General features: G+C 50.2%; 1 protein-coding gene and 1 long non-coding RNA gene across 3 annotated transcripts; one reads left to right on the top strand and one right to left on the bottom strand.

The window, feature by feature from the left end:
* Positions 1-8,434: 8,434 nt before the first annotated feature.
* On the bottom strand, positions 8,435-11,068 carry C1QL2 (complement C1q like 2). Its single transcript, XM_081052649.1, has 2 exons — positions 9,841-11,068; positions 8,435-9,204 (listed from the first exon to the last, which is right to left on the bottom strand). Exons 1-2 carry the CDS (start codon positions 10,507-10,509, stop codon positions 9,025-9,027), a joined length of 849 nt encoding a protein of 282 aa, XP_080908775.1. The 5' UTR covers positions 10,510-11,068; the 3' UTR covers positions 8,435-9,024.
* A 3,805-nt stretch (positions 11,069-14,873) lies between these two features.
* LOC308499352 lies at positions 14,874-20,159 on the top strand. 2 transcript variants are annotated; one of them, XR_013993578.1, is made up of 3 exons: positions 14,874-15,908; positions 16,017-16,677; positions 18,917-20,159. It is a non-coding gene; the product is annotated as an uncharacterized lncRNA (long non-coding RNA). The 2 variants fall into 2 exon arrangements; XR_013993579.1 differs by having other exon boundaries at positions 14,874-16,172; positions 16,522-16,677.
* Positions 20,160-22,640: the final 2,481 nt, after the last annotated feature.

The following is a 22,640-nucleotide window of genomic DNA, read 5'->3' as shown; positions in this document are numbered from 1 at the left end:
CAGGGCCACAGAGTTTCACATGAGGTCACACGAGTCATATGTGCCTCCCTATAGGTACTGGTCATTGAGAGGGAGTACTATAGCTGTTATCACTGATAATTATCATTCTTGTCACCAGTCAGACCGAAAGAGGGTATCAACCAGGTCCCTCCCTTGCCACAGTGGTGGTAGCACAATGGACAACACCCATGAAGCATATTTTGAATGGGACATGTGGCAAAGCTGGTTTCCAAAATTCAAAGGCCAGCAAACTTCTGCCATCAGACTCTGTGCCCTTGGGCAGGGTCTGGGCCTCCGTGTGCATTCCGCAGCTAGGGAAAGAAAGAAGAAAGCCGCCTTTCAAAGACTTGTAAGGTTCATATCGATCTCACGGAGGCGGGGCAGATCTTGAAAGAGGCCGCAGCGTGGACTGCACGCCCTCCGTGTACCCTCTCTCCAGCCCCCGGAGCTTCAGCGGGGATTAGCGGGGATTCTTACTATGCATGGCGACAGGCCCTGAGCCACAGGGCTGTGTGTGTCAATTTGAAGTCAGCAGTGATCGAGCTGGGCGTCAGTGGGAGTTTGCATATTCATGCAGTAGAGCCCTGAGACTTAGTAACAGCTCCAGGCCCAATTATGCCAGGGCTTATTAGCCTGGGAGTCAACGAGAGAGCCCGTGAGAATCTGCACCGGCTCATTGCACACATACCAGCGTGCCAAGACCAGCCAGGCAATGCTAACCCTGGGGCTCGTTCTCTCTGGGAGGCCAGGGCCTGAGCAGTGCAAAGGCAACCGGTTGAATTCTGGCTTTGGCACACAACTGTTGAAACTGGCTTCTCGCTTCCTCATCTGTGAAATGGGTGCAATTATCTTTACCTCATAGGCTCACTGAAAGGATTATAGACACATTTGGAAAATGCCTTTGGTGACTCGTAAACCATTAGTATGCTCGAAAATGCCAGCTATTTGACACTGAAATCCTGCCCCTTCTCATTCCAAGCAGCCTGGGTTTGATGCTTCTTGAAATGTATCATTGGCTCCCAAGAGAACAGAACACTCCCTAAGAATTATTTCAACAACAATACCATCCCTGGGTCTCAAGCATTGACTCTGTACCTACTACTGTGTTGTGACATCTCATTAAATCCATCTACCCACCCCTGTGGTAGGAACACTGGCCCCATTTTACAGATGGGGAAAATGAGGTTTCAGCAAGTTAAACATCTGTCAAAATCATGCAGTGTCAGCTTATGGAAAGGTGGGCTTGAATCTAAGTTCAAAGACCACTATTGCATTCCACTGAGTATCAGTAGCTTAGAAAAGTTACCAGGTGATATAGGAGAAAAAGTGACTTTTTCAAAACAAATGTTTGAATGCTGATAATCACCAGCTTTTAACAAGCACGTCCCATTAACATAGTTGATATCCATTAGCTCATTCACTCGCCCACTAGTCTTAAGGAATAGGTAGCACTTTATGGAAGGAGAAACCATAGCTCAGAGAGGCTATGTGACAAGCCTCAAATACCCAGCAGGCCAGTATGAGAGGCAGGGCATTGTAAGAAGCACTACCCTCAAATCAGAGAGATCTAAGCTTCAAACTTGGGGCACTTCCTTGCTCTGTGGTCTTGGGCAAATCACTAACCCTCTGTGTGCCTTAGTTTCAACCCTCTTACATATTGCCCTGATAACTTTTGAGCCATTTAACTTGCTGAGCTTCAAGTTCCTTCACTGTTGAAATTAAGCAAGCTAACACAGATAAAGGGCTCAGCTCAATCATAATAATAATAACAATAGAAAGTTAAAACCACCTTTTTTTCTCTTCCTACCCTGAGTCATGACCTGGTTGCTTTCAAAGGGCTGGGCTATTTTGGTACACTCAGCTGCTGGCCACTGTTCGGTCTGGTTCCAGGGAACACGTCAGATGTCCAGTGTGGCCTGGCTTCCCTGTGCTTGCGTCAGTCTCTGCAGCTGGCCTGGAGTCCTGGGGCATCGGAGAGTAGGACATCCTGCCTTTCCCTTCCTTCTTCCCCCATCCTCAGGTGCAGTGCATGGGGAGAGGCAGCAGCACCCAGCCCAGGACCCAGGACTGCAAAGGAGGAAGGGAGCGGAGAAGGGGGCCATTCTCCAAACCTCAGGCCTGAGGAGCCAACTGGAAGCTGAGTTCCAAGCCTGCCTGCTTTGCACCCAAGACACTGTGACCCTGTGAAATGCTGCCTCTACCTGAAGAAAGAGGCCTCGTTTACTAATTCCCACAATGGCCCATGTAGGGGAGCAAACACACACTCTTTAAAAAGCACAACTCTGCCAGTCCGTCGCCCAAGAGTCAAAATCAAAATGGTCTTCTCTCTAGGAAATCCCCCAGCACTGGCAGGCCCCAAACTCCAGTGACCCCTCCTCCACGAAGCTGCACCCTCCCTCAGATACAGCACATCTTTAACAAGGTTTGAAAAACTGGAAGCCACACAGGCAGTAGTGGGGCTTTTCCTAACTGGAGTGCAGCAGGCCCCTCCCCCGCCCCCTCCCCCCACTCCCCCACCCCCCCCACACACGGCCAGGATTCCCCTTCCTTCTCACTGTGTCAGCAGGAGCAAAACTGGGCTGGCTGCAGTTGGTCTCTTTCCTTAATTCACTCAGTCTGAGGGGCGGGGCTGCTGGTGTAGATACTATACCAAGAGGTATCTGCACATTGGATAAAGACATCGCTGATATTGCTTTGAAAGCAAGGTGGGAGTTTTCCCACATGAAGGCAGATCCTGTACCTAAGAGCAGCCCTGCTCACAGAGGTTGTCCTCTGCTGGAGCAGCGAATGTCAGAACCAGCTTCCAGGCCGGGTGGTGGAAGATGTGTCTGACCCATCGAAGTTCATCGTCTCATCTTGGTCAAAAGCAGAAAGGGGCTCGGCACACACTGCCCCTGAGACTTGTTGAAGAGCCATCATTACGGGAAAGAGCCAGTGCAGAACAAGGTTTCAGGTGTTCTTTTCTTTATGTTTCTGGGGAAGGAAATTGCATGAGGAGGGAGGGAATTTTTACTCTCTGTCTTATATTTCTCTATAGCTTGTATTCTTTTTTTTTTTTTTTAAATTGAGGAACAGTGTGTTTTTCCAGGACCCATCAGTTCCAAGTCAAGGTGTTCTTTTCAATCTAGTCGTGGAAGGCTCAGTTTCCTGGCCCATGTGGGAATTGAACCAGCGACCTTGGTGTTACGAACCCTGCGCTCTACCCAACAGAGCCAACTGGCCACCCCATTTACACTTTTTGCGAGTGTATATTGCGTCAATGATTTTTCAAAAGATGTTTTCAATTTCAGGAAAATAAAAGAATCCTGACAGCAAAAGCACCAACTGAAGAACCCCACTGGAAGTGAGGCGACTGCCAAGTAGCCCCAGAAGGCTGAGGAACATCCTGGAGGCCCTGGGGACGCAGCCCAGAGCAGCCCTACATCAGCCCAGGGTGGCAGTACTCATAAGCTCATGTCAACTGGAAGGGTCTGCTGATTTCTAGAGGTGTGACAAGAGCCTTGAAGATCGCAGTAAATGTTCCTTTGCACACCATCTTCCCCATTCACTCAGACCTTACAAATTCAGGGCCAGGGGAAGAGGAGGTGGGGGCCCATTGGTCAAGAGCAGTATTCAGTTTGCTGAGAAGATGTCCCCTGATCCCACTGTAAAGTCAAACACCCAGGTGGAAAACTTTCTAAAATCTACCCTTTCAGGATCCCCAAGATTCCCCTATCCATCCATCATCCATCTATCCATTTCACAAATATTTATTGAGCACCTATTGTGTACCAGGCACCATTGTAAGTGCAGAGGGTGGGGCGTTCAGTGGTGACCCACACAGATGCTGGGTCTGCCCTTGTGAAACTTACAGTCCATGGGAAGACAGACAACCAATTCGTGATTACAGCCATGTGGCAGGCACCATGGGAGGGCAGATCAAGGTTCTATGGACCCTGAGGGAAGGGGAGAAGAAACCCATGGCACCAAGGTGAAGGCTGAGAGGCTACTGGAAGTGACATTCCAGGGTCCATAGGTGAAGGAGGGTGGGAGTTAACCCAGAGATGAGGAGTCCAAGTAGATGGAACAGCATGACTGGTGTCTGGAACAGGAAGAAGTGGGAGAGTGAGAAATCCTGGAGAGAACCTGATTAGAATATTAAGAGAGGTTAGACACTTGGGAGGCCTCCACAAAAAGTCTTTGGTGCTGGCTTCACTTTCAGAGCAATTGATGGGGAATCTGGTCATATCAATGAACCTTTATTGCGACTTGTCTTCAAGGTCTCACCTCCCTGCCCTGCCCATATTCCCAAAAGAATTTGGGCTCTGAGGTCAAACAGACCTTGGTCCTCATCTGTAAAGTAAGATTAATAGCAAAACTTACTTCACAGGGGTTTTGTGAGGAAACAATTTGTGCCCTCACACCAATTCTTGGCACATCATAAGGTCTTAATAAATACAAACTGTAGTTCTGCCTAATTGGCCATGACGCCCTGTTACAGCGGAGTGACGAGCAGTAGGGGCTCACGACCCTCTCTTATTTAGTTTTGGGTGTTTTTGAAAGTATTATAATAAAACTTGTTTTTTAAAACTCCTGCTTTGTTTTATTTTCTACAATCGCTGCTCCTGCGTAGGCTTCTTTGGAAAGTGCTCTCCTTCATTGAAGGGAATTAGAATACAGCAACAACAGAAGACAAAAAAAACATTCCTCCAAAATTTTTCATTTCCACCTGCCACGTTTATCCTCCCCAATATTCAGAGGGGCCTTGCCCTGCACCCTGGTCCATCCTGACTCCATGAGGGTTCTAATGCCAATGTCAGAGCTTCAAAATCAGGTATAAGAAGAAAATATTGAAGCTCATTTCTTTTTAATCTAAAAAGAGAGAAAATCAAGCATTACTAATACATAAAATATGGATTGAAACCGTGCACTCCAAGAGTTAAAGGGCACAGCTTTACCTATGACTCATGAAGTAACATATTTTCTTGCCTAAGATTCTGGAAACATGGCAAGTTGAAGGGAAACACATGGATTAACCCTTGTTTCCTTCTGTTCCCGCGAGAGACCTGTCTCCAAACTTGGTTAACCAGCTGAAATATAGATACTGACTTGAAGGTGCAGCTCCTCTGATGAATATAAATACAAAAAAGACAGAAAAATTGTAAAGTATGGGTTGACAGTATGCATAAATTATTCGTCAGTCGGAGATACATATTGGGCTTGAGTGCTCAAAAATGTTTGTCTGATACGATCAGTGATCAGTGACGTTTGGAGCAACTGGTTTCCACAATACACATGTGGTCCCTCCATGGTGTCATCAGGGCTCAGTGCAAAGCGGAGCCTGGATGTTTTGTCTTGGGAGCCCAAGAGAGCCCATCTGCTCACACAGATAAGAGGAAAACGTAGCAGAAGGCACAACTTCTATCCGAATTTCCGGAGCCAGGTGTGTATCTTATACACTCAGGCAGTCCTGAAAATAATTAGTCACATAGAGGCAGACTCTGGGAATGAGGAAAGAATCCTCTTGCCAATCAGGGACAGCCACGCTCACTTCATATGAACCCTCTGTACCTGCAAGACGTCCCCTCCCCACCACAAGAGGGCAAAGCGAGAGCTATGACAGGAGAAGGTGGTCAGTGGGCCCTAATGGGGGTAGCTTGCTGGTAGAGACAGCCAGGTCCAAATGGAGCATTTGGGGTTTGTGATCTAGGGGTCCTGCTGGGCTACCAGCACTGACCCCAAAGCCAGGCTAGTCAGCCAAATTCCTCAGGAGTGGGCGCTCTCTGGAGGCGGTTTGCGCCAGAGAAGCAGGGCCAGCTCTTCTCACTGTCTCACCTGACCGTGCAGAGGGTGCTGAGACTCCCTACAGAGAGGAAGGGATGGGAAGTGTGCCCCACTCATCTGCTCTCCTCTCAAACGCTTGGTAACTCTGGGAGGTAGATGTGCCCCATCTGTACAGTCAGGGGCCTGGGCTGGAGGTCTGAGTTCAAGTCCGGCTCAGTTTCTTATGTTTGTGCATTTGGACAAGTCACTGGACCTCTCTGAGCCCTGATTTCTTCACCTCCCACATGAACGGAATAATACCTTATCTACTTCCTGGGAGATGCCAGCATGGTAATCCCAACCCAAGGACACAGATAGAAAATGGACTTGAAAGCAATTAGGAAATTTAAACAATCCTTCATAAGTATAATTGATAATAACTCACTACTCAACCAGAGACAAGAAAGATAAGTATCTGGGGCAAAGGGTTTCTTTCACTTCACATGCAGGCCAAGGCTGATGACAAACAAAGATGGCAGAGATGGGAGGCCTCAGGGAGTCCTCCAGAAAGACCACGGGATCGTGGACCTCAGTGTGCCGTGAGGGGCCTGCCTGGGACATGGAGTGTGCCGACAGGGAGAGGTTGCTCCTGAGCTGGCCATGCCTCCTGCCGGCCACCTCATCAATCTGTCATCCTCTTAGCAGCTGACACCTCTGGCAGCACCTCCCGGCAACCAGGGCATTAGAATTGCAAGAAGCCCGGTTGCACTGGGGAATACAGATGGAGGAATCTCAGATTCAAATTTGTCTAAGTATTGTGAACAGCCAGACCCAGGCAAGGCGTTTCTACTGCCCTTCCGACAAAGGGGAGTGGTGGAGGTTTTGTTAGAAGTACAAATTGCTTCTTAATGCAGAGGATAAAGCTGGGTGCGGGCACTTCCTTAGAAATTCTTCCCGCTCCCAGGAAAGCCACTGCTGCATGTCAATTTTAATTTTTGAAATTTAAACCGAGGGCTTTGTGTCTAAGCTCCATCTCTTCCGAGGAAGGGGGAGAATAAGTCAAAAAGGATTAGGGGCCCGTAGGGAATTGCAGATCCATAGCAATTAGACTTCATTTGGGTCTCAGACATTAGGTTTTAATCGCATTTCTGGATGATACAATTGACAAGTCATCAGAAATTGATACGTATGCAACTGTGGTCAGGGCCCAGCTCTGCCCTCCCCAGTTCCTGGGCTCGGCTAGGTTTGGACTCCATAATCAGCTGGGGTGGGGTGGGGTGCAGAATTGGGGTTTGGTTTGGGTCTGGAACTAAGGAATGCTGGGGTGGTGTTTTTTTTTCCTGCCTTGCTCTTTTTGAGCACTTTACCCCTGGACTCAGATCAGACACAATCATTGCTAATATTCAAGTGAAGGACAATAAAACATGATTTAAATAAAATAAGAGCATAAAGAGGAATAGTAACAGCGACAGGACTCGGAGCAGGGGGTATAATTGTCTTTTAAATGGGAATCCCATCTTTCACATCCTCCAGCAACTAAAGTCTAGCACAATGTGATTGGGGGGCAGACATACAGCCAAGAACTTTGTCACATACATGGACCTATGAATACATGCGTGCACGCACGTGTGCAACATGGATTAGTGATCACAACCACATTATGTCCAACAGCGTACTCGTATGCGTAGTGTGTGTGTATATATATGTATATATGTGTATATATACACATATATACATATATAAATATATATATACCTCCACTCCAGCTTTACACAGGTACACACACTCTGGGGTTGCCTCTGTGTACTCACATTTTTCTTCAAACCACTGGTCAAAATGAACTCAGTAAGTACGAATGGGTCGCTAACTGGTTATTTTGTAGACAACTTACTGTTTATTGGAACTCAACCATAAAAACAAAACAAAAAAAGTAAAAAAAAAAAAAATCAAAACCATGTTGGGTGTTTCCCTACGTTGTGTGTGTGGAAAGTTGACAGGGAAGTAAAGAGGGGAGACCAAACATATTCAGGCTCAGAGCAGGTGCCCACAGCATAGTTCAAATGGGAAAGGAAGACCCCAGAAAAGGGATAGTGTTTATTTCTTCCCGCACAGTTCTGGGGTGAATTTAGAATGGATGATTCCCAGATTGCCTCAGTTTACCAGCTCTTTTGAGAGCTGTGGCCCTAGCTGGTGTGTGAGCAAATGGATAGGTGTTGAGTATACTATGTGCCTGGATGGGTGTGTTTCTGCAGGGGACTTCTGCATTTCCTTTTAGGGACAAACATCTCAGAGATCACCTGAGAGCAAGTGCCTTATTCCTGCCTCCCATTTTTCAAAAATGCCTCCTTTTCCCCTTCTTTCTGCAGAAACTCCTGCCCTTTGACCTTCCACAAGGCTGGGAGCTTGGAGATGCAACCACTCCTGTCCATCTCCCTCTAACTACCCCATCTCCTCTGGGCCCCCTCCAGCTCAGGGCTGCAGCCCAGGGGAGAAATACCCCTACCCCAAAAGGGTGGGTTGCTGCTATTCCATCTCCCCACATCTTTTCACTGACCCTGGGTGGCAGGGACAGGGCAGTGGCTGACAAGTAGGCATAGATGGGACTATTCGGGGCCCAGTGAAGGTCTTTATGCCAAGGCAGATATCTGGAGGTCTGGCCTTGGAGCCACGATGACAGAGACATCCGAGCCTGTAGTCTAAAAACATAATTTAATGCATCGTGGTGGGTCTGAGGAGGGAGTTTGTGGACAGGCGAATTTTCCTTTGCTGGAATTCTGCTGCGGGTGGGGTTTTGGCTGATGGACAGGGAAATCTGCACAAGTATTTCGGGTTACAAAGGAAGCCCCAGAAAGCTCATGCTCACTTTGGCCTACCTCACTGGCCAGGGCTGGAAGGCCTCGGTCTAAGGACACGGAGAAGGAGGGGGACTGGAAGAGGGCAGGCGCCCGCCCGGCCTGTCCACTCCAATCAGGTTTGCAAACTCTGCACTGCCCCTGCCGCTGCTGCCCGCCGCCTATGGGGTTCAGGTTCACGCTCAGGTCACCTCGTGGGCGTCACCCTCTCCCTCCCTGGGTTGGGGACAGGGACCAGGAGCTCTGCCCAGAGCGTGGTGAGTCGCAGACACATTGAGGCCAGGACTGGGGCAGGGAGGACAGCAGGGATGTGTCTTTTCCAACGATGTCTGGAAGTATCAAGAAGCGAGAGTGGTCCTTGCCAGGGAACAGGGCGCCCCCATGGGCACAGGGGGGCCTGAAGCCACCCCACCTCGCGCTCCCTGTGGCCTTAGTCTGGGTATAGAAGAAAGCCCGAGAACGTGCTGTACTTGTTGTTATTGCCTCCGTGCGCCTTCCCACCGTCCAGCTTCACGTACACCTCGTCCCCAGAATCCAGGTGCAGCACCACGCTGTTACTCGCGTAATCGTAGTTTTGGTCGGCGTCCTGGGCGATGGCGCTGGCCCGGACCTGGGAGCAAGCCACGGGACAGGGTGGGTCGGGGCACTGCCGCTTAGGCCCTTACCGGGTCCCCACCTGGCGCGCCCCTGGCCGGCCTTCTGCCCGCGTCTCCAGGCTCCACGCTCCTACCCAGGCTCCACGTTCTCTCTCAACTTAGCCAACTCCTTCTCGGTCCCCTCTTCTCCGCCGCCGGCAAATCCGGGAAGGAGGGAGAGAGGGGACTTCGTGGACACTGACCCAGTGGGGAAGGGTAGGAACCAGGGGCCGCTGCTGAGAGGACAGGAGACTGTAGGACAACGGGGCGACGGGGGGCGCACAGCGGGAGCTAAAAAAGAACGAGTTTTCCGAGGAGCCCACGCGGCTGCAGGCGGGATACGCAAGCAGCCAGGGGGAGCAGCTTGGGTGACGGGGTCTCTGGGCACTCCCGGCACAACCTCTCGAGCTATATTTGGATAAACGCGACCAGGGCGCATTGGGAAGGGGGATCCTGTGGCGCATTCCCTCCCAGGGCTCGCTCGAGCGCTCGCGAGTGGGAAGAAAGGAGACTGATTCTCAAACGGTTCGGGGCGCCAGGTGGTAACGAGGGTCTGCGGGCATTTGCCGGGACGGCGGGGTGGGGGTGGGGGTGGGGTGGGGGTCACTGACCTGCCCGTTCTTGCAGAGGTCTGCCCACATGCTGGTGCCGTCGCCGCCGCGCATAAGGATGTGGTAGGTGAAGAAGTAGATGCCGCGCACCTGGCAGCTGAACTTGCCGGTCGTGGGGTCGTAGTGGTTACCGAGATTGGTGACTACGTCGTCGAACTTGAGCACCTCGTAGCCTTCGTGAGGGCTCTTGAGACCCACGTAGAAGGCGATCTTTGGACCGCTGAAGGCGGCACTGAGCGCGCCGGTCACTTCGCCGTCCGAGTCGCCGCCGCCCGCCGCCCCGACACCTCCGGCTGCTCCCGCCGTCAGCTGCAGTCCTGGCAGCCCCGGCCGCCCGGAGTCGCCCTTCTCCCCCGGGGGACCCCTGGGTCCCGGCGGGCCCGGCTCTCCAGGGGGCCCCCGCGGCCCCGGCTTGCCGGGGCGCCCCGGCTCGCCCTTGGGTCCCTGGATGAAAGGCGGCGGCGGGTTGGCGCTCAGGTCCTGCATGACTTCCAGGGCGGCGGTGCTGGGTCCGGGCGGCGGCGCCTTGGCGCCCGCGGGCGCCCCGCCGGGTGCGGCGCTGTAGGGGTCGCAGATCATGCGGCAGGTGCCCATCATCTCGTAGTGCGCCGCGCCGGGGGCCGCCGCCTGCAGCAGTAGAGGCACGGCGATGAGCAGCCCCAGCGCCATGGCTAGGAGCACGCCGACGGCCGCCAGGCAGGCGCGCCGCCGCCGCTGCCACAGCCGGGAAGCGACAGCCACCAGCTCCTCCTTGCCTCCCGGGGAGGTAATGGTGGGGCGGCGCGCGCGGCCCGGCTCCCCGCGCTCGGGGGCCGACTCCGCGGACCCCTGCCGCACCCCCGACGTGTTGACCCCTGCTCCGGGAACCCAGCTGCTTCAGCGAGAGGCGCCCGGGGCCAGCGGCCGGTGCCCACCGCGCGAGGGCTGCTCGGGAGAGGCGCGGAGCGCGGAGCGCATGGCGGGGCGCACAGGACGAAGCCCGCGCCGTGCGAGGCGGAGTGGCGCTGTGGGGAGCACAGGTGCGCGGGAGGCGACGCTGTCTCCCGCCCGGCTCGGCGGGGCTCGGCGGGGCGCGGGGCGCGGGGAGGGCGCCCGGGCTCCGCCGCGCGCTCTGCGCTGCTCTTCGGCTGCTCGCCGGCCGCGGCGCGGAGGGGGGACCCAGCTACCCTGACGTAAGGAGTCCGGGGCTGAGCGGCGGAGGCGGCGAGGCAGCGCGCGCTGCCATCACTCGGGAGACGGCGCCCTCTTGTCATCAGCCTCCGGTCCTCCTCCTTTCGGGCGGTGCCCCTGGCAGAGACAGCAAAGGCGCCGTTCCTCCTGGAGGCACCTGGAAGCCACAAGTGGGCGCAGCGCGCGCAGCCCTGAGCCGGGCGCTTCCGATACACCCACCGGAGGCCACTCTCACGCGCCTCCCACCAGCCACACACACACACTCACGGGCGCGCTCACAGGCGCACACAGGCTCCTCCCCGAGACCACGACGGTGCGCCCAGAATCCTGACGCCAGCCAGGTCCTTCGAGGGTCGCTTAATCCAACCCCTCCTGCCTGCAATCAGGACCAGACTCCAATCCACCAAGTCTAGGAGAACTTCAGTCCCACGAGGCCTTACAGGGAAGGACTTTCCGCAAGCCCTCCCGAGGTACTGCTTCAGAACGGAATAAGTCTCGCTTCTAAGAGGTCTTTCATGCACCTAGCCTGAGGACTTCAAGCGGTTATAGAGGCTCCAGAAGGCCACCCACCAACTCTTTTAATAACTGAAAAGTCCAAATACAAGAGTCTATTAGCCTCAGCCCCTTTCTTCCACCCAGAAAATGGCTGGCCCTTGTCCTCTGTGTCAAGTTCATTTAGAGAAGCCAATACTGGACACCCAGGCCTTGCTGGTAACCGTGGTACACTCCCAGCTGGCCACTACCAGGCAGCTACTGGAACAGGTGCCTTTGGGCACCCCAAGCTCCCTCCTGCTGAATTGGGTTTAGTTAGTTTTTTTTAAAAAAAATACTCCAAAACCATTCTGAGCCAAAGTCCAAAATAATCTATGACACCAGATTTAGAGAAGAATTATCCATCTCCAGGGCAGCATGTGAGGCTAAAGGAAGGACGGGAATGTCCGTGTGTATTGGGAAGACCTCCAACTCAGAAATCAACAGTATTGTCTTCTGGTTCTGCTCCTGCCCTGAGTACCTGTGTGACTTTGGACAGGTTGTCTCTTGCTCTAGCCCTCCCTGATGTGGAGAACACACCTGGCCAAGCCTGGGAGGAGAGTACAAGCATGGGCTGATTTTAGTGTCTGGGAGAGCTTCAGCATCTCTGGAACAACCATGAGCCCACCTGAGGCTATTGCTTTGAAGAGAACATTCACTTATCAGGTACTGTGTTCTCATGAGTTATTTTAAAATCCATTTTGTTTCTCTCTGGTCCCTCTGAGCCATTTCCCCACCCCACCCCATGTTGCTTCAGCCTCTTCCCTCATCGGTGTATTTCCTAGAGATTAGCAGAAGATCTAGCGCCTGGTAGGTCCTCAGTACATAATTGTGGAAAACATTACTAAACTGAGCCTGAAGCAAACTTTATCTAAGAGGGAAGGGGAAGAAGGAATTCATTTACTGGGCACCTACTATGATGCACCAGGCACTTTGCACATGCTCCTTCGCTTACCACGCCCAACATCCTATGGACCAGCAATTATTCTCCCCTTATACATGTGAGAAGACAGAGGCTTTGAAAGGGTAAGGTGTTTGCACCGTGTCCTTCACTAATATGACAGAGCCAGACTCCTCCTCACACCCAGACCAGAGCCTCTGAGAACCTGGCAGTGAATGCAGCATTGACAGCTAGCTCTTGGCCACAGTCTTCACTGGTTTGCTGGGTCCTGGGTGCCCTCCCTTCCTTTCGCTAGGGCCACCCCTAGAGTGAGTGGCTCATAGTGACTCCAGGAGCCACACTGCCAGGTTTTAATCCTGGCTGTGCAACTTTGTGTCTGTGTGAACTTGGGCAAATTTCTTTACCTCTCTGAGCCTCAATCTCCACGTGTGTAGAATGAGAATGACAAAAGTAACTTCCTCAGAGTTAGTTAGAGATGAAATGTGTTAATTAACATAAAGACCTTAGAACAATAGCTGGCTCACTAAAGGTTAGCTATTATTATTAACATTGATGCTTTAGACCTCCACCATCATCCTTAAGACCACTAATATGGGTTAGGGATGTGAATTTATGATTTGAAAAAGAGAGAGACCCAAAGATCACCCACGTGTTCTATCCTTCTCTGAAGCAGAGATGGGGGACTGCACCATCCTTCCCACATTCCCCTCAGGCTTCCTGCTCTTGCTTCCTGCTTTCTATCAAGACTGTCCAGAGCATTTCCGGTCACCAGCTCCACCTGGACAAACATTTCCAGGCAGATACTCATTCTGTTTGAATTCCCCAGCACTGCAGACCACCATCCCCAAATCCCAATGTTCTTACCCCTGCATGATCTGGGCAGGGAAGAAGAAAGGAAGGACAAATGTATGAGACCCAGACTTTCACCCTCGCAGACCTCATACAAAGCAACCTTTCCTGGGGATCAGCATTCCTGGGAGCACCTACAGCCCTGCAGAGAGGAGGGCTTCTTGGGACAGCAGCAGCTAAAAAAGAGTAAGCAAGCGGCCTCCCATTCCAGACCGCATGAGTCAGGAGGCCCTTCCCCTGCTTTCCCTTTCTCCCTCCATCCTTCCCTCCCTCCCTCTCAGGGCGACAGAGTCAGAGTGGCCTGCTGGAGTGTTTGACATACCTCCTCATCCACCTGGCTTCTGCTCCCACTGAGTGATCCATGCAGTCAGTGACTATCTTCTCATTAATATTAATTATGATACTTATCAGCGTATTGTCTTCCATTTTGACTGTAGTTTTACATTTCAAGGCCCAATAACCTCTCAGATCTGCCCCAAATTACCCTTAGTAATCCAACCTACATTCCTTTCACCAACATCCATTGACAGCCTACTATGTGCCAACCAGTCACCTCCACCTCTCATCCCCCAAAGCCCTCGTGGTCTATGACATATGATTTGAGACTTGATCATATGCTGTTTGTCTGGTGCTTTAATGGCCCCCACCAGCTCATCTGCCCTACAGTGTCTTCAACCTGGGATGCCTAGCTCCACTCATCTCTCTAGACTTCTCCCTAACTACCCGTCAAGTCCCAGGTAAGTGTCAGCTTCTTGTCCAAAGTCTTCCCTACCCCCTCCCCAAGAAGAGTTGATAATTTCTGCCCATATACTCTTAGAGTATTTTGAATGTCATACCCCTGCCATCATGTATCATAAAACTAAATGTTTGTTTACTAGCTAGCCTTCCCCACCAGGCTGTGAGCTCCAGTAGGACAGGAATCATGTCATGCATTCATTCATGCATGTGTCATTCATTTGTTCCACAAATGTTTATTGACTCCTATTGTGTGCCAGGCACTGTGCAGTGTGAACAACACAGGTGGGGTCCTCTCCCTTCTAGCTGTCCCACGAGGCTCCCTCGACACTCTCCGCCTCTTCCTACATGTGTCACTTGGGTTTGCATCTACATCGCTGATATCTGGCATGGCTGTTTGTTGGCATGATTTCTTTAAATTAGACCTGTGCCCACAACTAGACTGTAAGCTCTTGAGAGACATCATCTTGAATACATTGGCCAATCTCTTGCCCCCACCTCCAAGGGGAAGGACAGCATGACACAAGGGACCACATCACACAAAGCTTTGGCGTCCATGTTACAAGGTGTGGATTTTATCCTGTGCAGTTGAGAGCCTCTGAAGGAGTTTTAAGCAGAGGAGTGACATGATGCCATGTGCATTTTGCAGAGATTACTCTGGCTGCTGTGTGATGAATGGTGTGGGGGAGGGAGTAGAAATGAGGAAACCAGTTTGGAGGCTATTACATAATTCAGGCAAGAGGTAATGGTGGTTTGGTGTGGGATAGAAGAAGAGAAGTGGGTGAATTCCAGGTGTATTGGAACCCATGGGTCTTGCTGATGGATTTGAGATGAAAGTTAAGAGAGGAGGAGCAAGGGGAAGAAAAATCAAGGTTAACTTCTAAGATATGGCTTAAGAAACTGGTAAATGAACATAAAAAGAGGGATATTTAGGGGGAACAATGTATTGTGGGAGGTGGGAGGTGGAAGGTGAAAGGAATTGTGAGCTCAGTTTGGAAATGTTAAGTTTGAGATGCCAGTGAAATATCTGATGAAATCATCAAATGGCCAGTGGACATGAGTCTAGGACTCAAAGGTGAGGTCAAAACTGAAGATATACACCAGAGATACTCAGGATACAAATGATATTTGTAGCCTTGGGAATGGCGAATGAGGAATTGGGAGAGGGAGAATGAGAACCCAATCTCATGATGAACAACCGTTCCACCCTCATCATCTAGAAGTTGGATAGAGGAGAAAGGGAAATCTTTTTTATTTGTTTGTTTTTAGGAGGGCACAGCTCACAGTGGCACATGTGGGGATTGAACCAGCAACCTTGGTGTTATTAACACCATACTCTAACCAACTGAGCTAATCGGCCAGCCCCCCGAAAGGGAAATCTTCTGAGAAGCAGCAGCCAGACTAATAAAGAAAACTAGGAGAATGGCTTATAGAGAAGAGTTTCTTGAGAAGGAAGATATGATCATTTGTTTAGATAGCTTCAGAGATAGAGCAGGATGAGCACAAAAAGATATCCAGTGGGTATGGCAACATAGAAGTCACTGGGCAGAGATAATGTTGTGTGCTTTCCAAAACAATTTCCTTTTCCTTTTGGGCAGAGCCAAACTCTATTTCCCAGCTTCCCCTTCAGAATGGTGAGGACATGTGACTGAACCCTGGCCAATAGAGCACGAGAAGTGATGTAAGCCATTTTTAAGCCTGGTCCCTAAAATCTCCCCTGCAATCTTCTAAGCTCTCTTTCCCTTTATTTGACAGCTAAACACAGAGGTCCCAGGGGATGCAGAGCCACTTGATAAATGGAGCCCGAGTCTCTGAATGACTGCGTGGAGCAGAGCCCTTCTTCCCTCTTGTTCATGTCAACCCACACCAAACCTTGACCTGAGTGAGAAATCAATCTAGATTGTGTTAAGCTACTGAAATTTGGGGGCTATTTGTTACAACAGTTGGCCTAGCCTGTCTAAATCAAAGACCTTAACAAGATCCTTTTTAGTTCAGTCATAGGAGAAAAAGCTGGACTGCAGTGAATTGAAGACTGAATGTAAGAGAGATAATGGAAACAATATGTGTAGACAACTCTTGAGAAGCTTGAGAAGGAAAGGGACAGAGAAATGGGGTGGCAGCCAAATGCTGCTGTGGGATCAAGGAGGTAAGATTAGAGATGGGGGAAACTTGAGCATGTTTGTTTACTGATGAAATGATACAGCATGGAGGTGGAAATCAACAATGAAGAGAGAGAGCTGGGGTCATCCAGTGCCTGAAGTTCTTAGTAACAGACTCATAACAGAAGTTCAATAAAAGTGTGATGTCTTTAGCAATAATAATAATAGATAATATGTATTGAGGACTAACTATGTGCCAGTTACTACACCAAGAGTTTTAGATATATTAATTCTTTTAATGTTCTATGAGATATATGCCCTTGTTTTACAGATGAGAAAACCGAGATAAATCTATATGTTTACAAATGTCACTGTTGTACGTAATTTTCCCAATAGTGGTTCCAAGGCATGGTACGATCCCAGACATGTGTCTCTCCAGATCTGGAGCTCCATCCAGTAGGCCATTTGGGCTGAAGTCTTCATGTGTGTGTTACCCTTATCTCTCAACTAAATTGTAAGCTTCTCAAGGGCAGAAACTATCATGAGGACATAGTAAGTGTTTGATAAACATTTCTAATTCTTGAGAATTTTATATTGCTTGAAAATTTTACATATATTATCTCATTTCATGATTTGCTTAGGAAGTAAACATTAAAAATAAACACTTTTTATGGTGGAAGAGTAAGAATGGAGGGCAAAGAAGGAGCACCAACCTTAACAGACATGCAACTTCCCATTAACCTTCAAAAAACCAGAGTGACTTTCCTTCCTTCTTTCCTTCCTTCCTTCCTTTCTTCCTTCCTTCCTTCTTTCCTTCCTTTCTTCCTTCCTTCCTTCCTTCCTTCTTTCCTTCCTTTCTTGTTTTCTTATTAATTTGTTTATTTGCTCATTCATTCTTTCAGTAAGAATTTTACTGAGCACCTACCCTATGCAGAACGCTGTGCTGGGCTGGGAGTACGGGAGGGAGGATTCAAGATGATGTCCTTGTTAAAGAGCTTCCAGTCTAGTTGGAGGGACAAGACTAACAAATAAAATCACATGAGCAGCGACGTAAGACAGCTATTTAGATGATGTAGGCAAGGACAGACAGGAAGAGGTTGCTAAAAGCAAGTCACTGTGGACGCAGCACTTGAGGATGTCTGTCCCAGGATGAAGAGACAGAGTATGGCCTTACAGGACAGGTGACATTTGAACCAGTAGGAGATCTGGGTGGATAACAGGGTGGAGTCATCCACCAAGGTGTGTTAGGGGCTGGTCTATACAGAGCAGAGGGGGTCTGTGCAGGGCTGGTGGAGATAGTAAGTTGCACATGCCACATTTCCCATCAAGCCCCCACTCCCCACAAATATGGATTACTCCATCTTCCAGCTCCATTTTTATTTTCTTAATGCATCATTTTTGGGAAATTCTGGAGCTATTGTAGTGGTCCTTGCCCTGTGCCTCTCTTTGCATATCCAGCTCTAGTTCCTCAGTCTTTCACTGTGTTTATTGAGTGACTGTTTTGAATGAAAGAGAAGGGAACTAAGGTTTTCTGCTCTATGCTGGGCATTGGACTTGGCATTCTAGAGGGTATGGGTACCACAGCCTCTCCAGTTCTTTCAGGCAGGAACAAGGCTGAGGACAACACTCCCATGTTCTGAGAGGCTGGGCCAGTGACCCAACGACTCTTTTCTATTTCCAGTTGTAGCTCCTGAGAGGTCACAGCTAAAGACAGTGGGAGAACACTCCAGTTCCTGAATACCTTCAGGTAGCCTTACTCTGAGGCTAGTAAGGAAGTGCCCGCCAAACCCATCAGCCCAGAAGCAGCAACAACACCTTTTAGTCAAGAGGATCAGCCAGCCCCTGAAAGCTCTGGCTCAGCCCTATAGGAGACTGTGGCTAGAGCCCTAATTATTGCTCCTCTGAGGAGCTGGTTCTGGCTGGGCCCTCATAGAGCTGTGGGTCTGTAGCTGTCTCTGCTCTGCTTTCTCCAAGGCCCAATTTCTCTGCAATGCCCCCAACTATCAAAGACAGCTCTCTCAGGAACCCCAAGTTGTGGCAATTTAAGCTGGGACTTCCCTACTGAGCTAGCTTTATCCCCACAATGTGCCAGGTATTCCGGCCACCCTGTTTCTCTCAGTCCTCTAAGAGGTAGAGTGGTACGGTTTCATTATTCCTCCATGGAGCAAATATGGAGTGCCTACTGTGTACATGACATAGGGGATCCAGCTGAAAGCAGAAACACCCTGCCCTCACTGGCTAGGTAGCTTCCACAGATTACTTTTCCAACCTCCTCTTTTGCCTTCCTGATAACATCTGTCAACATGGATCTTGCCTTACCCGAGCCACTTGTGCCCTGGGGCTGGGTGACACATGTGATGAGTGATAATCTCAGATGGCCCTCGCAGTATCTTACTTCTCTGAGTGATTTTTTCCTGCTAGGAGACTATATGTTCTTTGAAGATCCTGCCGTTTTGTCTCCTTATCCCACAGAGCGGCCTGTGGGAATGGATCTTCAATGTGCGTTTGTGAGCTGGAGCAGAGTGAGATAGGAAAGCCCAGGGCTGAATGTATTTTTCCCTGGACAGCATAGCAAGCCACCAACAGCCGGGGGCACCAAGAAACCACCAGAGGGGTGTGGCTTCATTTGGTTTTGCTTTGCAGGCTTGTGTTTACTTTGTGCTATTGGTAATGCAAGTTTCTATGTCCTGAAAACACACCTATTGAGGGAAGCAGGCTTTTGATTCAAAAGTTCATCTGAGACCATAAGGATTTCACCTACAGTGAGACTCACAGCCTTTTGTTCATACAGGTGGAGAAGTTGGTCATGGAGCTCCCACTGCTCCAACGTGAATGGGGCAGCTCCAGGCTCAGCACTGAGGACAATTGCTGGCCCTGAAGACACAGACACGGCAGGGAATTGAACACTACAGTGTCACAGTGTTCCTGGGACCTCAGCCATCTCTGCGCACTCCTGGAGAACGGGGATATATCTTCTGGTACCATCACCCTCCCCTTGCGACCATCTTGTGGGTCGCTGGCAAATGTTTTTTTTTCTCTGGGACTCTGTGTCCATCTGATGGGATATACAGGGTGGGAGGGGGGTTTAGATGACAGTGAGTTTAGCTAAGACCCCATCTATGCAGTGCAAAAATATCCCGTGATCCTAGCAAAACTGTCCCACCAGCGTCTGCTTCTTAAGCCAGAAAAGTGCAGCCCTTTCCCTCCCCCGTGGTGCACGCCGCAGGCTTGTCGCTGACCGTGGTGCTGATGGCTCTGCCTGCCCGGCTTGCCTTGGTAGGAAAGGATCGGGTTTCAGAAATCCAAGAATTAACTCATGTTCGCAGGCTTTGATGTGAGGCCATAGCTGTGTGTGGAAAGTTGGACACTTGACCTATGCCCTACCTCTCCCAGCCTCACCCTTACACAAGAGACATGCCCCCTGGCTGGGCCAGAGGAACTGAAAGGAACTGTTCTTTCCTCTATGGCTCCCGGCTTTCCTTCCTCTTGGCTACTCCTTCTGTGTCCCACTCTGCCACACACACACACACACACACACACACACACACACACACACACACACGCACCACTTCCATGAAACAGCTGTAATGAGGCAACTATTCATCCTCTTCAACAGCCAGTTTTCCTTCCAGTTAGGAGAGAGAAATCAAGCACAAGGCTAAAAGTGCAATTTTGACAACACCCAAAGTGCTGCCTCCAGATTCAAATATGTTTGATTTTATTGTGTCGTACAGATATAGAAGGAACACATGGTCACGGCAGATTCACTTAGGGAGGGTTGCAGCTCTGTGGGAAGATGGCCACCCAGCAGGCCTAACGATGGGTCATCAGGAACCTGAAAAGCCCCCAGGCCCTATCCCCCAACCAAAGATCTGGCCTCCATTATAGTCACTCTTAGAAACAAAACAGCAGTTCCCAGACGGTTTTCCATGAGCTCATACTTGAAAGAAAAAAGAAAGTGTTCCTAAATAAAATTGGTTTGGAAAACTGTGGGTCAAAAAATTTGCAGTGTTTGTTTCACTGATGTACTTTTCAGAACCTTGACTATACCAATAGTCATTGTGCTATTTTTACCTGACATATTTGGCCAGTTTTTATGTAGTACACACAATACATAGAGCATGGATTTTAGAACATTCTGGCTTGAGTTCCGATCTTGGCTCTGTCATTGACTAGCTGTGCTGCTTTGAGCAACTTCCTTAATCTCCCTGTGCCTCTGTCTCTTCATCTATGAAATGGGGATGACAGTAGTACCACCTCATAGGGTTGTAGTGAAAATTAAAGGAGTTCAATGTGAAAAGCTCTTAGAAGAGTGCCTGGCATATAGAAAGCCCTAGAAAACTGTCACCTGACATTATTATTAGCAGGGCACTAATATTTGTGAAACCCCATCTGGGAAGTGCTGGGTTGAGGCATTGCCTCTGGAAGGCTCCCACAGAAATGCCACCCAGCCTTTGCACAAGCTGTTTCATTTTCCCTGCCCGGAACGTCCTTCTCACTACTTCAAACTCCTGCGGAATTCCTTTTAGTCTTCAAAACCCAGCTCAACATTTTCCTCCTAGGACAAGCTTTCTGTGAATTTCTCAAGCAAAAGTTAGTCACTCTCTAAACACTTTGAACAACATTTTGGCTTTGAGTTGCCTTTCATTAGAGAATTTGGTACAGTAAATTGTGATGATTACTTTAGGTGTCTCTTCCCTAGTGTGTGATGAGCTCTTCAAGGGCAAGAACTATAATCTATTTATCTCTAGAGCCCCAGTGCATACACACGGCTGGGACACTCTTAGTGCTCATCATGGGCATACTTAATTTATTGTGTGTGCTTGCATGTTTCCTGGGAAGGGTGACATGTGATGCCCTCCGCTGTTCACTGGCACGATGAGGTGAAAAGCATGAATGGCTCCTGCCTCCTCCACTTACCACCTGTGTGAACTTGAGCAAGTCACGTCTCTTCCCTGAGCCTGTTCCTCACCTTAAAAAGTTAGCAATACTCCTTACCTCTTGGTGTCTGAGGAAGGATTGGAGGTAAATATCAACCCTGACCATTTCCTCACCACCCCTGCCCCCCCACACACACCCCCACACACAATTGCACGCACATGTCTTGGGTTTTTCTGGGTGACAAAAAGAGAAAAACAGGAAAGCAGGATCCAAGGGTTTGCAAGAACTTTCCCTCCCACCATGCTCCCCCTGCAAGTTCTGGCCCCATCACGTGTCTACAGTCATTCCCCCTCTCTAGGCCTCAGTTTTCCCCTCTGTCACATGGGCGTAATCACTTCAGCCCTGTTTACTGAGATGGGGGGCGAGGGCAGTGGAGTGAGAATCACCCTGGATGGGCCCTGGGAGGCAGAGAAAGAGCAGAGACATCTCTCCTGGGCCAGGCTCCAGTCCCCCGTCACTTAGCTAATCCCCAAGTCACAGAGTGGAGGCACCTCTCCTGCTCCTTCTTCCTCTCCTTAGGAGAGGAACGATGGCGTCATAGCTCTAGGCTGTGGGTTCAGTGGCCCCTCCTAGGGGAAGGGGTCTTCCCCAGAGGCCAGCACAATTCACTCACAAGGACCTGAGGCTAGAAGGTGGGACTGGTGAGAGCAGCTCAAGCAAAACGGTGTTTCAAGTGGAGTTGGTCACAGTGGCCTTAACCACCCATCTGCCAACGCTCGTCTCCAAGCTCTCAGCTCTACCCCACCCAACCCAGGCCTCACATGCCTTTTCTGTCCTCCAAACCCCAAAATAATCCTGCTCGGAGTTGAGCATAGTTATCATTCTGAAGCCCTCTTAAAATACAAATACCCTAGCAGAGAGTAACCTATTGAGTCCTAACACTGTAGTCTGAATTAGCATGATAGAGGCCTCCTGAATGATGGAAGGTGCAGCCTGGGAGCTGGGGAGCAGGGATTCGTAAAGGCTGATCAGAGCACAGTAGCATGTGAAGTGGAGAGAGACTGGATCTTAGCACTGGAGCTGGGTTCAGATTCTGGCCTCTTACTGCTGGGTCACACCCTCTCTGAGCCTGAGTGTCCTCACTGTCCATTTGATGTCATGGCAGAATTTCACAGAGTGTTAGAGAGTAGATGGCATCGTGTATTCAAAGTGCCGGGCACATCATAAGCACTCATGGCATTTTAGTGCCCTCGCCCTTGCCTTCTCACAGTGAGAGAAGGGGCATAAAAGGAGAAGAAAGTAAAGGTGGGAGGGAGGCGCAGGCTAAAATCGGGCTGCCGTGCTGGGAGATTCCTTGTCATCCAGGCTGGCTGATCGGTTATGGGCGGGGGCAGACAGACGTGGTGCAGAGGGCCCGTCCAGCTGCTGGACATCAGGCTCCCCTTTCCAGGCACTCGGGGCTGGCCGACCTCTCCTTGGCCCCTTCCTGGCCCTCTACCTGGAGACGCTCAGCCTGGTCCTTCTTGGTAACCAGCCGGCAAAGCTACTCTGCACGGAGGGTGAGCCAGATGGCTGAGCGTGGCCCACGTTGACACAAACATGAGAAGGGGTTGCGGGAAACACCAGTGGCCATG

Source organism: Rhinolophus hipposideros (assembly GCF_964194185.1).
Source record: "Rhinolophus hipposideros genome assembly, chromosome: 6".
Lineage (NCBI taxonomy): Eukaryota > Metazoa > Chordata > Mammalia > Chiroptera > Rhinolophidae > Rhinolophus > Rhinolophus hipposideros.
The sequence above is the reverse complement of the archived record's forward strand: the minus strand, read 5'-3'. Positions and strand labels throughout refer to the sequence as shown.